General features: G+C 41.1%; 1 protein-coding gene across 1 annotated transcript in view; it reads right to left on the reverse strand.

Annotated features, from left to right (window-relative positions):
* LOC109481175 (dynein gamma chain, flagellar outer arm-like) overlaps window positions 1-16,627 on the reverse strand; it is a 66,286-nt gene that overhangs the window by 37,941 nt on the left and 11,718 nt on the right. The window contains exons 24-50 of the mRNA XM_019783678.1: window positions 16,380-16,510; window positions 15,878-16,039; window positions 15,236-15,411; window positions 14,954-15,044; window positions 14,645-14,710; window positions 14,267-14,479; window positions 13,957-14,070; window positions 13,627-13,758; window positions 12,352-12,461; window positions 11,886-11,982; window positions 11,309-11,482; window positions 10,763-10,945; window positions 10,237-10,436; window positions 9,608-9,824; window positions 9,051-9,164; window positions 8,688-8,822; window positions 8,012-8,236; window positions 7,472-7,583; window positions 4,913-5,040; window positions 4,687-4,755; window positions 4,360-4,458; window positions 4,011-4,148; window positions 3,440-3,663; window positions 2,798-2,982; window positions 1,444-1,509; window positions 842-987; window positions 334-523 (exon numbers count right to left, since the gene is read on the reverse strand). Coding sequence (XP_019639237.1) covers window positions 334-523; window positions 842-987; window positions 1,444-1,509; window positions 2,798-2,982; window positions 3,440-3,663; window positions 4,011-4,148; window positions 4,360-4,458; window positions 4,687-4,755; window positions 4,913-5,040; window positions 7,472-7,583; window positions 8,012-8,236; window positions 8,688-8,822; window positions 9,051-9,164; window positions 9,608-9,824; window positions 10,237-10,436; window positions 10,763-10,945; window positions 11,309-11,482; window positions 11,886-11,982; window positions 12,352-12,461; window positions 13,627-13,758; window positions 13,957-14,070; window positions 14,267-14,479; window positions 14,645-14,710; window positions 14,954-15,044; window positions 15,236-15,411; window positions 15,878-16,039; window positions 16,380-16,510 — 3,897 coding nt within the window. The remainder of the gene's footprint in view (window positions 1-333; window positions 524-841; window positions 988-1,443; window positions 1,510-2,797; window positions 2,983-3,439; window positions 3,664-4,010; window positions 4,149-4,359; window positions 4,459-4,686; window positions 4,756-4,912; window positions 5,041-7,471; window positions 7,584-8,011; window positions 8,237-8,687; window positions 8,823-9,050; window positions 9,165-9,607; window positions 9,825-10,236; window positions 10,437-10,762; window positions 10,946-11,308; window positions 11,483-11,885; window positions 11,983-12,351; window positions 12,462-13,626; window positions 13,759-13,956; window positions 14,071-14,266; window positions 14,480-14,644; window positions 14,711-14,953; window positions 15,045-15,235; window positions 15,412-15,877; window positions 16,040-16,379; window positions 16,511-16,627) is intronic.

Raw genomic sequence — 16,627 nt, forward strand, 5'->3', positions numbered from 1 at the left:
GGGGGAAACATAAAATAAAGTTAACTCAACATACTTATCATAAACCCTAAATACACAAAAGCGCTGACAAAAACCGCTTTGCACAATATTTGTTTTCAAGCTAGCTATAGTTATATAGTATATAGCACAGTACATTTTTCCATGTCATATGTCCCAGGAAGACTTTGTCTTTCTCTTAATTTCTTTTAAAACTCTTTTAAGATCTGGGTATTGGATGCTAAAATACTGAAAACTGGTGCTGAGTGCCTTACATTTTGTATACGTCTTGGGCATCATTGTTACACATGTAACAATTAGGTAATCACTTTTTTTTAGTGGTTCTACAGAACATACCTTTGTGGACCTGTGACAGTGCATACAGACTCATACACTTGCTGATCCAGGGTACGTGCGGTATCAGTCCCTTCTCCTGGGCCTTCTGTACCATGGCAGGCTCCACCCCCAGGCTGAACTGTCGGGTCAGCTCCGTGTCAGGCAGGCCTGCAAACGTGTCCTTCAGGATACCGGTGAAGGTCACCAAGTCCTGGAGAAGAAAAAAAGCAAAGATACCTGTCCTTGGTGCTGAAGATCATATCAAACGTTCTTAAAACATTCAAATCAGCAAAAGTTACAGTAACTTCCTTAAAATTGAAAGATAATTTTTTTCATAATAACTATATATAGAAACAGCAGTTAGGAATAACATTCTTAAAAACTTTCATATCAGAAAAAGTTACAGTAACTATGTATAGGAATAGCAGATAGACCAACAATAACCTGAGCATATTGTATATGTACTGTACAATGCAAGATGTAGTGACAGTACTTTCTGAACTAATAAATACAACATTGTCTCTCATACCTGCCCCCTCAGCCTTGGTGCAATGCATTCCTGAAGGGCATCTGACACCATGGAATGTTCCACTTTGGCAGCAGGGGTGAGCATGTTGGGGTTCCCTGCCTTCCTGGTGCGTTCACCAATCTTCACGTTGATACTGGGAGACGGACCTGTGAATTTGAGTGGTAAAACGTCATGAAAGAACTACAAAAGGCTCTTAGAATAATTCCCTTCAAAGGCCTTTAACATTGGAAGAAGGTGTGACAGAGACAATGTGTTCTTTTGATGAGGAAATAGTCAAAAAAGCTCTTTGAAATGCATTCACAGGGAAAGGTATATAGCCACTGGCATGCAGTTATGTATGAACTGGGGTAGTCATGCCTCATGCATTGACTGTAACTTAAGTTTCATGAAGAGATTATCAAATTTTGTTCCTTGTACAAGCAACCCTTGTGACAACAACAGACAATAAACTGGACAGTGAGTGTGTGAGTGAGTAAGCAAGCTGACATGCTTTAATATCACCATCTTTTCTTCCCACCACCTTCAGTTGATACAAAGAGAGTGAAGAGTTTGGAATATTGTAGGTCTGAATGATGCCATGCAGTGAACGTATCAAATCTTACTCATGGGACTGGGATCACTGAGACCTGCTGATGCCTGCCGTTGGGGCGGGGTGGTAGCTATGGGGCCTGGAGAAATTGTGTGTCTTCTTTAATGATGTTTTATAGAATGTTATTCTCCTACTTTTACAACTTTAACCCTTCGTTACCATGTAACATTATAGCTTTATCAGGTTTGGCTAGAATTCACAAATTGTACCAGAACACTGCAATGTGCCTGTCAGTGCATGTGTGTACATGCACATGTAAGACTGTTCAAAAAGACTAAAACGTCAGTAACAGTTTGGCATAAACAGACATTGTAACAGTGTAACCCTGTTAGAATGAACAGAGTTAGTACACATTTTTTTAACCACATAGTGAAACCTACTGATCTCCCAGGAGGGGCTTGCCAGCGCTGATGTCATCTGTTGGACTGTTTTTGCCATTTTCTGGAATGTCACTGGTTCACTCTCCTTCTGTGAGACAACTACTACTGGCACATTGGCCTTTGGACCTTGTAGCACAAATAGATTTCCAGTAAATGCAATATATCTACAGTTGAGCATATCAAATAGATGACAATACTTGTCAAGTTGATATGTGAATGACCATTATATTTGATAAGGTATTGAACTGCAAAAGGGCTTCTTCAACTGCAACAGTATGACTGCTATAGACAACCTTAGAATATGAAGGAATACAAAGTTTAACATAGAATTTTCAATCAAGTTGAACAGATCTATATTTATAAGCATGGATATTGTCATTAGGGCATGGTGACATTGTAGGAACAAACTTTCAAGCATGTTTTAACAAAAGCTGCAACAGAATGAAGAAAAATTCAATCAACAACAGTTACTAGCAAAACAAGTGCAAATTAAAACAATTTCTGACTAGTGAGTCGGAAAAGACTCAGGTTGTCAACTGCTTAAAGAACAAAGCTACAAAACAAAACAGAATTTAGTACATCTTCCTTCTCTATGCCAAACCTACAGACAACACATGAATGTCGCTTTCCCGCGGCCCTAACTTGTTGCAGAGTTCCTGCAAATGCCTGGAAAGTGGAGGCTCCTCCTGCAAAGCTCATAGACCTGGTGGTCTTAGAGGGAGCTGTGGTAGATGCTATGATGTACACAAGCAGAATAGAATATGTGATACTATATAACCTGACTGTTGAAAAGAGTAACATAGCTCTGAGCAAAATCAATGTATCAAGAAAGACCTTGACGTTTGTCTTTATGTTAGGTTACTTGTATATTAGTATGCCTAAACCTACAATGTATATGTATGCCCACATAGCAGATATCGTAAATAAAGTACATCTGATTCAACGACGTCACAATTTATGCTGTTAAATCACACACAGATTTCTTACTTGTCTGGCTGAAGCCAGCCTGGGATCCGATAGCCACTGAGATGACACTGTTGGAGCGTGAGATTTGTGACATGGTCTCCATGGCCGCCTGTTTCTCCTCTTTCAGGTTCTTCTTCTTCTTGTAGGCATGGCTGATAACACCAGTCAGAGCTGCCAGGCTGAAGTGGTGATGGTGTTCCTTAGGCCTGGAAATAGTATTAAAAGACATGTCAAACAAACATCTCTGAGCTTTACAAGATACTACACAAATGTAAGTATAAAAAGAAGACAGAGCCAATGAATTCTCCACCCCTGTGGTACTGCCAAAAAGGCAAATTAATTGGAAAGCAAAAAAAAATGCTTCAAAGATGTTCAGAATAAAATAAAAAACATGACTTGCCAGCTATAGTGGCAGATAGTTTTAACTTAAAGTTATTAAATAGAAATATGTTTTGGTTTGATTGGGCTAAAAGGCATTACTCTAATGTTACACTTAAAATGAGGCATTGACATTAGAAAAATTTTCAGCAAAACTACCAGTGCAACACTATCAAAACTTCCCATTTCACAGTAACTGTTATGAAAAATCTTCAACAACTTCTTGTTCATCCAAAAGCACAAGGAAAAGACCTATAAAAACCATATAACAATATAAAAACCTACAGTTGATCCCTGCACAGGTCAGCCATCAGTTTGAGTCTGTCTGCCAGAACCTTGGGAGACTTGAAGCCCAGCCCTGCAACTTTCCCGCGGAGGATGAGGCCCAGGTCGGGCAGCACCAGCGAGACGTTACGGTACAGGGCACGGATCTCCTGCGGCAGCTGGAACCCACGCGACACGTCCTTGTTGATGGTGATGAAGGTCGCAACATATGGGTCGACTGGCACCTGTAGGGTTGGCAAAGTAAATGAAAAATTCACATAACTGTTTTTACCACAGCCAAGTGGTGAGCTGCCATCAAGCCTCAGTATTGCTGTGCAAGCACGTCTAACCCTTGGAAGTTGGGGAACAACAGAAGATAAACAGGATAGTGAGTGAGTGTTTAATTTTAAAAGTTTTTTGTAGTCATTAAATCTCAACACAAATTGAGGTGAGTATGATCATGATCATGACCATGCATCTGCAACCATCAATCAACTCAAAATTTACCACATTCACTTATTTAAGGTATTCAACTTTTAAACTCAACAACATCCTAAAATGTCTATTAGAAGAATAATTTTCTGTCCTGTACCTCTTGTCCATCAGCCAGATGACAGGTGCTCTTATTGGCCCTGAGTGCAGTGTAGATGCTCTGGGCATGCTCCAACAGGACTCCCACACCCGAGCGGTTCAGGTTATGGAAGTTATCAAACAGGCCCCAACTGCCATCCTGAAAACACAGATTGTGAAGTATACAATCATGTAACTTCAATCTCTATGTTACTCAATTTTGCTCTTAGCACTGGGAAAAGGTGTTCCATAACTGTCATAACAATGTTTAGAATTCAAATTTGTTTCAGAATTGTTTAGAAAGTCAATGCCACATGTACATTAACCATATATATCACATAAAACAGATTTTTTTTCTAAAGTTGACTTACAGCTGCCAGTCCCTGGATGATCTTGCCCAGTGCAGCAGTGTCCATCTGTGGCAGACAGGCAAACACGGCCATGTACCTGCCCAGGAGGTACGCCAAACCCTGGAAATGCAAAGAAGAATGTATCAGAGATGTCATTGTGGACTAAATACACTAAATTCTCTAAATCACAAGGTCATCGTAACGGCATGGTAACAGGACTAGTGTTCAAACAAGCTTTTGCATTTAGTAATACACTGATTCTGATATTATATACAATTCCTGAACTAATTCGGGATGTTAGGACCAAACATTTAAATGAAATGGAGACAGTGGCAAAAAAACACATACCTTGACTGTCTCAGTCTTGCCAACTCCTGTTCCACCAACCACTGCACTGCCTTTCAACTGGGTCAGGGCCTAACAGTCAAAATCAACATAATTAGGTTTTATATTTTGGTTCTTATTTACTATAACTACTATGAAGACATTACATTGAATGATTATTCAAATAACTAGAATCTATAATAATTGTCTCTGCTGATTGTTTAAACAGAATCTCTGTTACAGTACTTACCTGTGACATAGTGAGGAAGCATCTCTCAGTCAGTGCAGTCATGGCCAGCGGCAGGTGTCCACCCAGAAACTCACACCCGTACTCATAACGGCCATCCAGGATGCACAGCTGGTGGTTCCCTGAACCTTCTGTTGGCAAGAGACATAACAAGCTGTAAAAATACTGCCACAGATTGTCATACAGCCATACACTTAATGCATACAGTACAGATCGCGGGATAAGCATCATCGGGATTCGGGATTTTGCGGGATATCCCGCGGGAGTTTGCGGGATATCACGCGGGAGACTGCGGGATATCCCGCGGGAGTTTGCGGGATATCACGTCACGCGGGAGATTGCGGGATATCCCGCGGTATTCTTTCGGGAGGCCTGTCGTGTCCCGCGTACCGTGTAGCGAAAAAACTTGGTGCGAGACCCCGAAGCCTACCGCGGCTCGGAACGGCGATGGCGGCGTGCCAAATGTTTATTTTTACGTCCTGCCAGGCGATCTGTGCTGGGCCGATTGAGTCTGACGCCAGTCAACTTTGCTACAATTTTGCTACAATTTTAATGGTGTTGAAGCATAAGAATGTACGAAAATAATGTGTATAACTATAAGGTATTTCTCACGCGGTCATAGTTATTACAAAACTGCTACTTTTTTTTCAAAGCTATTGTTCAGCGCAAACTTTAAGAAACTACCGTGAATGAATACAATGTAACGTGTAGTAATCCCTCCGTCTCCGGTAAATTCGGCAAGATTGTTACCAAGAAATAAAAATTATGAGGCGTACCGGCAGTAGTTTGTGGTTGTTTCATAATCTTGTAGCTGTTGTCTTCTCATGGTAGCTTGCGTCAAGAGGTCTCCGTATTAGTATTAAGAATTGCGACAATTAAAAGTCTGCCCATCAAAATCCCGGGGCGGGCGTCTCCCCCCTCCCCCAAAAACTCTTGCATCAACAACGACCATGTCCATAATTAATTTCGATAGATTACTATCACCCTGAAAGCAAGGAGCAAGTACTCCCACATGGCTGGCAAAGTTTCTTTCGGTAGGAAAACATTCTACTTCTTTCAGCTGCGGGGTCAGCCAGCTAGATGAAGACGGAGTCGATAGCGCACGTCCAAGACACGGGAGAACCCGAAAAATAAATAAACACGGGAGAACCCGAACTAAACGTGTTTATGATAAATTTTACGGAAATTAATTCGTTCTCAGACCATAAAACTTGAAATTCACTCGGTACACTCTATGGAACTAGCCTCCTCACATGTGAAAAACGTTGTTTTGGGATGAAATTGGGATATAACTTATAAGAAAATTACAATGTCGCATCCCGGCCGTGCAAGGCGGAAAAAGAAGCCACAATCCGACGTACGTATAACAATCGTCAGGCGGTGTTTCTGTGGGGCGGTGCATCTGACTCAACTCTTTGAATTCGCGGGCCGGCTGGTGGGCGGGTCCCCATCTGCGCGCTGTGATTGGCGCGCCAGAACGCCAAGTGGTCAGTCGGCGCCAGGGAGTCTGCCAGCGCCGCCGCCGCCGCTGCTGGCGACGTGCGGTTTCTATGGCGACGCGGCGTGGGAACGCCCGGCCCAACACTGGGGGTCTGCATGCCCTTTTTCGTAAGGCGTAATCAGGCGTTTTTTTTATTCATTGTCTTCGTGAACCGAAGGCAACCTTCCCAAAAATCAACGTAATTCGCAATCAGTACATTAGCCGCAAAGCGTAAAAGTCGTAATCAGCTATGAAACTTTAACTTTATAGCGAAAATTTTGCGTAATTCGTAATCAGTAACCCTCATGCAGGCCCTGAACACTGCGTGGCGCACGAAATGTATCAAAGTTTGAGGCGTAAAGAACTCTTGAATTATGCTTCGCCCCCTTGTTTTACACGATGTTTAATCTCTCTTCCGTAACTCCATACGTCAACCTCCCCTATCTAGGGGAAAAATAAAGAACTCGAGTGGCGATTTGGCACGTCGATGCGTTAGATTTTTTAAAAATTATATCTGAAATAGCGCAGGTCGGGTGACATCAAAATAAAGCCGTCCACGTCGCAAGGCCGGACACAAAACTTGTTCAAGAAGGTTGTATTACTTTGTTATCGTTCTGTACCTTATTAAGCCATCAGATTTCCGATATAAAAAAAAAGAAATGTTTGGTTAAAAATACTATTTGCTCTACTGTTATTTGCATGCATTGAAAACATACTAAAACATGCACGCATCGTCTGCGTAAAAATCTGTAGTCAACGCGGTTCAACTTCAAGTAACAGCGGCGCCGGCCCTTCGGAAACCTAAGGTCTCACACCGAAGATCGGAGTTGCGGGAGAGAATTTCGTACCGCGGGATATCCCGATAAATCCCGCAGGAGATCCCGCAAACTCCCGCAGGAGATCCCGCAAACTCCCGCAGGAACTCCCGCAAACTCCCGCGTGATATCCCGCAAACTCCCGCGGGATCTCCCGCGGGACTTGATGCTTATCCCGAGATCTGTACTGTAGTGTATCTTGTGTCTATGTTACCTGTTCTATTAAACATCTAGTACATTACATTACACAAAGTATAATCTTTTTACCTCCTGATTCGTGCATGTAGAAGCGGATGTTCCTCCTCCACTCAAAGTCGGTCACATCTCTCAGTTTTCTGTTTCCCAGACTCTCCAGGGTGTCCCTCAGGTACAGAGAGTACTGTAGGATACAGATACGTCATTACACAAGTCCTGAATCAACACCATTCTTTGGAAATGACTCAGTTTTCCATAGACTTATTTCCTAATAGTATACATCAAAGTATACATTAGTGGTCACAAACTAAGACATCTTTAATGACAAACTTCAAGTCAACATTAAAAATTCCTCATTTCCAATTTTTTTTTCAAATGTTTTCAAAAGTTATCACAGTCCATTTACATGTACCCAACATGTGCTCAGCAAATACCCTCTATCAGCAAACACTGATTGCATGAAAATGTGAAGAAAATGCATTTTATTTTGCTAATTCAACTCCACTAAAGCTGATCTGATGCCAATCATTGTTTGGTCCTATGAACATCTATTGAGGAGGAGATATGTAGCATCTGTCTGCAAATATGGAAACTTTAAGTTGTAATGCTTACAGTGATCATGTTCTGCAGCCTGAGTTTGTGTATGGGTAGGAAAGGTTCGTCCAGGCCCTTCCAGGCTCCCCTGGTCAGGCAGGTGGGCAGACGGTTGATGACTGTGCTGAACTTCTTGCTTGCGTTGGGGATGGCCTTACGTTCATACTTCAGCTCCGACACGGCGAGCTCGCACTCCTTCGTCCAGTAGTACAGGAGACCCAGGCGAGCTACTTGGGCTGGGTACTGGAAAAAATGTCAGGTCTCATGTTAGGTGAAGATCACTGTGACAATCACTTATCAGATTCATACATTGATAGCTTATCATACATACAATCATACATATCCAGGCTTTGATTATTCTGCTGCCGGCTTCCCTGTCTCAGGGGTGGGCAGCAGTTGGCTAGACTTGACTTCATGTCTCCATGTGACCCTGTCCAGTGGGTCAATGTTGGACAATCCACACATTTAAATGTCATTTTGGATGCACTCCATCCATATCTTCTTTGGTCTACCAAGACCTCTGCTGCCTGGCAACTGTCATGTAATTCCATGATGCAGCCACTGGCACGCTTTATACGCATCATTGTTCTTATTCATTTATCATAGTTCTGTTGTACAGTAATGTCTTCTGTAATGTCTTCTTGTTTATGTACCTCATGAAATAAGTCCCAAAATAACAAATCCTTTCTCTCACCTTGAATGCCCACTCCTCCATGGCCACTCCTAACCCGATGTCCCGTACAATCCGTGAGATGCTTTTGGCGATGGTTCTGTGGATGGACTGATGGAGGCTCTGTAGCCACGTCTCCACTCCATCTGTCAGAGTCACCTAACAAAACATTTCATATCACTTATCAGTATGTGTTATTATAATAAGTACACATAGTCTACACTGTTGAACATACTGCACTTGCACAAAACCTGGATCTATGGTTTTTGTTGGATTTTTGGTCAACATTGCATTCACAGAATTTTGCCCATTGCAGACAATATCTTTTCTGGCACAACATTTGAATACTATAGAGAAATTGCAGGGCAGTGGAATTATTTTCCCCACCTCTTCGTCCAGCTCCAACTGTTCTCCCTCAGGAGACACGACTGTAGCGGCCTGCCACAGCTCACTGGTCTCATCAACGTTACTCTCAGATAGATGGATACTGCCTGAGCGCTCCTGGGCACACAAAAATTGTTATTGTAATACATGTAAAACTGCAGTGCATTTCACAGACATGCACCGTGAAGTATATTCAGGTCATTTACTAGTTAACTACACTTTACATACAATGGTTGCATATTGTCAAATGGCAGCAAATGGCTGAAATGTATGTTACAAATTGAATATAAGATAACAATTTTCACAGTGACTTTTAAACTTTGCTATAATTGTGAAATGACAAACTGCTGATAAAACCATTAAGTATGTGTGGACAGAAGTAAAATGTCCTTTAAGAAATCTACAAGGTCCAAGCAGTAGTAAGGGTTACTAACCACTATGCCACAGGACATCATTTTAATGTTAAGCATTAGCCTGCATATGTTGCTGTTTAGCATCAAATTCATATTGGAATGGGGTTAAGCAACACGGAGAGGGATAAAAACTTAAGCTGGACTTACCGATCTTTTAAAGGCTTCAGACGACATGGGTCCAGGAAACCTCTCCACGGGGGGTAGGTTAAGGCCCCGCGGGGTGGTGGCCCCTGCCCGGGGGACCGGGGCAGCCCCGGGACGTCTGTAGTCCGCGAAGGAAGGGACAGGAGTCTTCTCTCCGATAGAACTCAGCGTGTCTTCAGTCTTCTCCAGTTTTACATCACTTACATAGCTGAATATAGACCTGGGAAATAGAAGCATACATGTAATAAAGGGATTCAACAAGTGTGCCAATAAGGCCAGGTGACCTAAGAGATCGTTTATTCAGACCAGAAGAAGACTTTTACCACCAAGTAAAAATTCATTATTCAATGGAAAAAACTTACAATCAATGGTTAACTAGGCCTTGAACATAGTGATCCATACAAAAATTACAGTGGTTTGGTTCATTTTTACTTTGGTGAAATAAGTTATAGCTGTGATCATGGCTAATGCAGAAGAAATCAAATTGAATGTTTCTGGTCTAAGTAACTACATTTGTATATATATACATGTATATGAGTTAACTTTCTTCCTTCTAATGATGCGTAAACACCAATTTGTACCGTTACTAGTAGAGGAGGTTAGTGGAAAGAGGGTTATGTGATCAGACTTACTTCAAATGAGGTCTGACAGACTCCAGGTCGTACGGCCGGCTCAGCATGGACAGCAGGACAGGGTCAGACAGGAAGAAGAACCGGGGGAACGCCTTCCTCTTGTTGTCCAGGTACGACGTCAGAGACTTGAAACACACCTCCAGATCCTCACGGAAGTGTCGCAGCACGACACCCTTCGGAATCTCACCTCCGTAACAACACTGTGGAATTATTCAGGGGAATAAAAAAAAATGTAGCCAATCTTGTCAAATCCTTTTTCAGGTCAACAATTCTGTATGCTACATTCTTAATTTCTAAGAGCCTTGTATTCTAGTTGGCTCTATTTAAGATATCATTGCAATTTGTTTACAAAGAAAATATATAATGAAATCTAAACTTTGAAGAAGTAATAGTAACTAATATAATAATAGTATGTAATACTATGAATTGCCCCCAATTTGAACACTGTAATTATTATATGCTGGTTATGAAGAAAGTAAAACGGCTAAACCTTAAAAATCTTTAGGGAAAAGGCTTAATTCCTGACCTGTAGCACATTTCTGGTGTCGTAGGTTTTCCTCATGAGTTTGATCCAGCTCTTGTCGATGCGGATGAACCTCTTGGCCTCCTGTGGGAGTTCCTTGGCTGCGGCACTGTTACTGAACACAGCCTCCAGGTACTGCCACAGGTCCTGCACCTCCAGCCATGTCTCAAGGACCTCACTCACACCCTGGAGAGGGGAGGAAGAAATGAGTAAGTGGACAGATGAAGCAGTGGCACTGTTACTGAACACAGCCTCCAGATACTGCCACAGGTCCTGCACCTCCAGCCATGTCTCAAGAACCTCACTCACGCCCTGGGAAGGAAGCAAGAGTGTGTGAAATGATCAAAGGAAAGAAGCTGAACCTACAACCAGGTAATGGTTCTGTCAGATGTCGTTTCTCCCACACAATAGATTTAACAATTTTTAAAAACCAGCAGCAGGAGCCGTGTTACCTACAAGTTAGTCCATGAATATCAAATTAAAACCTATTCTGTTTTACCGTAAGCAGTAAGCATGCAGCCATCTTTTAAAGATGATTTTCTTGCGTACCTTGAGTTTCTCGGCCCATGAGGCTGCCTCCTCCCTGAGCGGCCCGATGTGTTTGGATGTGAGCATGGTGGCCAGCAGGGCCTGGGCATCCTCCAGCTGCTCCAACAGTCGCTCCGACTCGTCCTTCGCCAGGTAGATGGCTCCACGCTTCTTATAGGGTTCAAAGGTCAGGACCTACACCAGACAGTAAAAAAACAGTACTACTTGATTTTCATTTTATCACAGGCTATTCAGCACAGTGGGCAGGTACCAAGGTGCTGCTATTCAGTACCAAGGACAGGTACCAAGATAGGCAAGTATTGAATTGCTGCTATTCAGTACCATGGACAGGTACCAACTAGATAGACAGGTCGAGGTGCTTAATATATTCAGTACCATGGACAGGTACAAACGTACCATCCAAGTAATAGTTTAAGCTTTCTTTCTATGACAAGTAGTGTATACTCACCAGATTTTCAACCAATGCTTCAGCCTTACCAAAGAAGATGCACAGTATTTATGTAAAGGTGTTGATTTTGAAATGTCAAATAAGAGCTACATTGGAGGTTACAAATTGTCAATCATGATATTTTCAGACCTGTTCAGTCCACTCTTCCTCGATAGTCCTCATCTTGATCTCCAGTTCTAGTTCAATGCTGGCAGCCTTACAGATTTCATGGATCTCATCATGATGCCTGCAGAGAAACAATGGAGAGAAATTGGCACATATAAGAACTACATTGCCTCTTGCTAACACCTCATCTTTAGTCACAACAAAATGTCCACCTTTAATGCATAGCAAAGTTGTCATTTCAACTCAAGCTCAATATAATTAAACCATAGGCTACACCGATGAGGTGTCATCAAAAATAGTCTGTTTCTTTATGTGTATGCTCATTATGTAGAGCTCGCAAGGCAGAGGACACGGTGGAAAGAGATGAAGAAAGACTGAATGTGGCTACAGGACATCTCCATACGACTGTAGACGCAGAATACAGTAGATGATGATGATGTTCATTATTAGTTGTGGCACATAAAGACAGAAACGTGTAGTAAACACTTACTGTATGAGCCCAATGTCCAACAGATGGTAGAGTTTGAAGGCCTGTGCCTCCAGTGGGAAGGAGCTACCTGTTACAGACATGACCTGCAGCCAGTGGCGGTTACGGATTTCCTGGTGGGGACACGAGGGAAACAGGGTTAGAAAATATAACAACTGAAAGGGATTGACTGATCGACATTTTTATAGACTTACAGAATGATGTGGATGTTTCTTCTTGGTTACGATTATGATCTGTTGAATTACTAAGTATCATATCAAAATGAAATGTCAAATATTTTACTCAGCACTGAGACTTACTTGTACATTTGATTTAGTATGTCTTATTTTACATACATTTGGCAGCTCTGAGTTCATCGTAATTGTGATTTCTATAATAACCATGCATTTACAAAATACATGTATATATTGTACAAAAATGAGTTGGCTTGCTGGTTGTTTTAAAAACATTTGGAGGTAAAATGTACTGTAACATTATATTAACATAATGCAAATCTTACAAAATTAATTTTGCAGCAAATTATTATATATTTAATGTACATTTAAGTAGTTGATATAATACAAGTTGAAGGCAATGTACAGTATCTCCTATACTGTACCTCTTAATTACTAAAATTTTCTTGTGGAGGCGCAAAGTGAAAGTACTGAGCTAAGATGCAGTGATTGTCAACAATTTCACTGTTCAACCCTTCGGTTACTTATCACAAGGAGTAAGGCTTTATTATCAGTAAGAAATCATTCATATAGGCAAGAAAAGGCACTCTGTATTTTTTATAAGAAAAAGTGTTTTTATAAGCCTGAAGTTAGTAAATCACTCCACGTCACCATTAAAATGATTATGAGGAATTACAAGTGAAACCACCACCACACAATTACTTACTGGCACCAGAGTATCTTTGTATTGCCCCTAGAAAAGGGTAACCATGCAGTACATGGAAAATCATTAGAAAAGTAGAATTAAAGAATTAAAACTATTACAAAAAAGGATCACAAATTTTAAAGTTAAATTATCATACTTAAAGCAAATACAAGCTTCTAGATCTTAACATGCAAGCATGCAATTCACAGCATATAATCATGGAAAGTTTTACCAGTGTTTCCAAAAATTTTACAATGTAGAAAAAATTAAAAATTGAAATTCAAAATCCAAATTTGTATCATTTTGACACACTCAGTGACTAAGAAGTGTAACTACAATCAACTTTGAAAAATCCTAGTCCAAAATGATTATGAAGTCAACACACACACAGCCAGATAATCCCCTATCTATGGTACTGACCTTGGTAGCCAGCCTGTGCAGGAGTGGGAAAACATCCAGGTAGATTTTGATGGAGTTTTTCATCTCTTGATAAGCCTCCCAGTCCTTCAGCTTGTCTGGTAGGGCCAAACATTCCTCCCAATACTCCTCCACCTGTACAGAAACACATAGGGATTAGTCAGACTGGAAATATGTCCATCTTTTCCCATTTCCCCTTTTGAGCCATACCTAAGGCATTGTCAAAAATACACATAACAACTTAATTGTGTAGCATAGAGATCTAGCTCATTGTATATTATCTTACTAGCATCATTGAATTTTTTTCTATAAAAAGTTAATTATATGTAGCACCTCCTTGTTAGCCTGTTCCAGGTCCACTTCTGCCCAAAGTCGTTCTCTGAAGATGTTGTCAAAAGCAATGAACTTCTGGAACAGTCCATACAGTAGACCCAGCAGGTCCAGTTCCTGTACACAAACATTAGACCAAAACTTTTGATTGTCATCCACTTACCGGTAGTATGGATCAAGATTTTCTTGTTATTGAAAAGATGCCTCGTACTTCATTGTTGAAGTAACAGCAGAACTTCTGGTAATCATAACAAATGTTGAAGAGTTTGATTAATAGAAAAGCTCAGACACCCAAAAATAACATATCACTGACCTCTCCTGTTTTGTCCAACTCTGGGAAAGGTTTGGGCACGATACCAAACAGGCGGGACACGGAGTCCAGTGTCCGGCGTTTGGCGTCGTACAGCGCAAACCTCTCCTGGAAGTCCCGCAGTCGCATCACGGCTTCTTCTGGCCGTACCCCGGGCACGGCCGGACCCTGGGCGTCAAAACTGTTCCTGAACTGGATCACCTCAACTACAAAGTTCTGGGGAAGAGAAAGAAATTCTCAAGGTTTTCTTTAACATTTCAAAGTCTGATGAATAAAGGCTATGCTGAGTCTGTATTGTAAGCAAGAGATCAACGGAGATTTTTTAAAATGTATATTGAACACTATGCCATTACCACAAGGGTTTTACTAGAGAAGACTAACCTTGACTTGTTTGTCCAGCTCCTGCTCAAATGCTCCTCTTTGTTCTTTCAGCAGCTTATATCGAACCTGGAAAACAAGACATTCATTTTCATCACAAATAGAGATGTAAGAATGGCAGAAGGTATTTGCAAATTGAAGCACTGTTGTTGTTTTTTTCATAATATTGTCTGATGTAGTTTTGTCCTTGGTACTGAAACAAAAATAGTTAGTTTATCTTTACTGTAAAAGAAGTTATCACGACAATAGTTCAATAATCATGTAGTAAAGTAAATTTTACTCATAATTACAGTGTACTATATTTTACTTTACCTGTTCAGACAGCTCGATCAGTTCCTGCCATTTCTCTCTCAACTGTTCCACCTCCTGTACCTCATTCCTGGGTAGCCTCAGCTTGTACTCCCTGGTAAGGAAACATCAGGAATCAAGGTAAGCCTCCCATTGACATACAATGTTATCACATTCTGATAATGAACTACATGTATCTGAATTAGCCAAAAATCATTTCAGACACAAAAATATTAATCTTGACAATAGTCATAATCGTTTTATGAACCAAAGCATACGTCAAGAATTGAGACAGTGTTTTGTTACCTGAGGTTTTCATACATGGTTTCTATGGGCAGGTAGATGTCGTCTATCTTGTTCTCCATGTCCTGTAGCTCCTGTAGCAGGTTCAGGGCAGAGTTCAGCTGGTCCAGGGTCTTCACGTCCAGCGACAGGCGGTTCAGAACATTGGACCGGTACAGGATGGCGGTGTCTAGCATTTTCTGGGGAAATAATGAAGTTGTTAGGACATAAGATAAGATTCATCACTTTGTTACTGTAATAGAATAATTTGTTTCAGAAAAGTGGCTAAATTCCTTGCATTCCTGGCTAAACTTTGTGTCCTGTCCTTGTGAAATACACTGTACAGGACTTTCCTCACTCCACCCAGGTGTAAAATGAGTACCTGGCTTCAGTTGGGGAGGTAAAAAGGTAGAAGTAGAAGGATGGGTTTGCCTTCAAATACGATGCCCTAGACACATTGGATTTACAACCCACTGCATATACATGCTGTACATATACAGCAACGTTGTTCAACCTTAAGCACATCAAAGTAGCCGTTTGGCTACCAGATCTCTATCGGTTACAATGTTAGGCAGAAGGAGAAACATTAAAGAAATAACAGTGTTAAACCACTAACTTAAAGATATCAATTGATCTTGTACCATGAATGAATAAAAGAATGTTCACCTTTGCATCCTCATGCAGCACTTGAGCATACTTGGTTTTCCAGGCTATACTGAATCCATGCAGGGCATCTCTGATAGGGCAGGTCAGCAAACAGATGGGACCAACAGGCAGGACTAGGGGGATGTCCAGTACCTTCTGCTCTATGTTCAACAGCCTCTCAACCTGAAAAATATGAAATATCATATATTCATTTTTAACAAGAACTGTTAAGGTATCATTTCCTTCTAGCAGAATTGAGAATAATCATCATGCTGCAATACAACAGACAAATTATGCTGTTTTCTACAGGGGGTAAAATGTAACAGCATCAACACCATAGCACTCTGACTGTTTCAAACACTCTTTGTCCCCTCCCAATAAGGATTTAAGTATTTTCACCAATTTCTAAAGATGAAAATGGGCAATTGCCAAGATAGTATAGTTATCATTTTACCTTAATATTTTAACAGTAGCTAGTTGTAGTTTTATTGACTTAAGAAAAAGTCATATGTGACAATCTTACCTCTCTCTTGATAGCTCTGGTTCCAGGGTCAGCAGAGATGAACTCGTAGAACTGTGTGTGCATGTCGTCCTTCCACAGGAAGTCGTACAGCTTGAAGTGGAAGATGTGACGGTCCACCGCCTTCTGCAGATCTGTGTGGTAGATGTAAAAGTTGAAATGCCACAAAATACAACAGACAGTTCAAGATTACCTCAGTTCTAAAAAATACCCCAACACCTGAGGCATTGCCGACATGGACTACGGCAGTA

The sequence above is a fragment of the Branchiostoma belcheri genome, unplaced genomic scaffold (assembly GCF_001625305.1).
Source record: "Branchiostoma belcheri isolate BF01 breed outbred unplaced genomic scaffold, Haploidv18h27 scaffold54, whole genome shotgun sequence".
Taxonomy (NCBI): domain Eukaryota; kingdom Metazoa; phylum Chordata; class Leptocardii; order Amphioxiformes; family Branchiostomatidae; genus Branchiostoma; species Branchiostoma belcheri.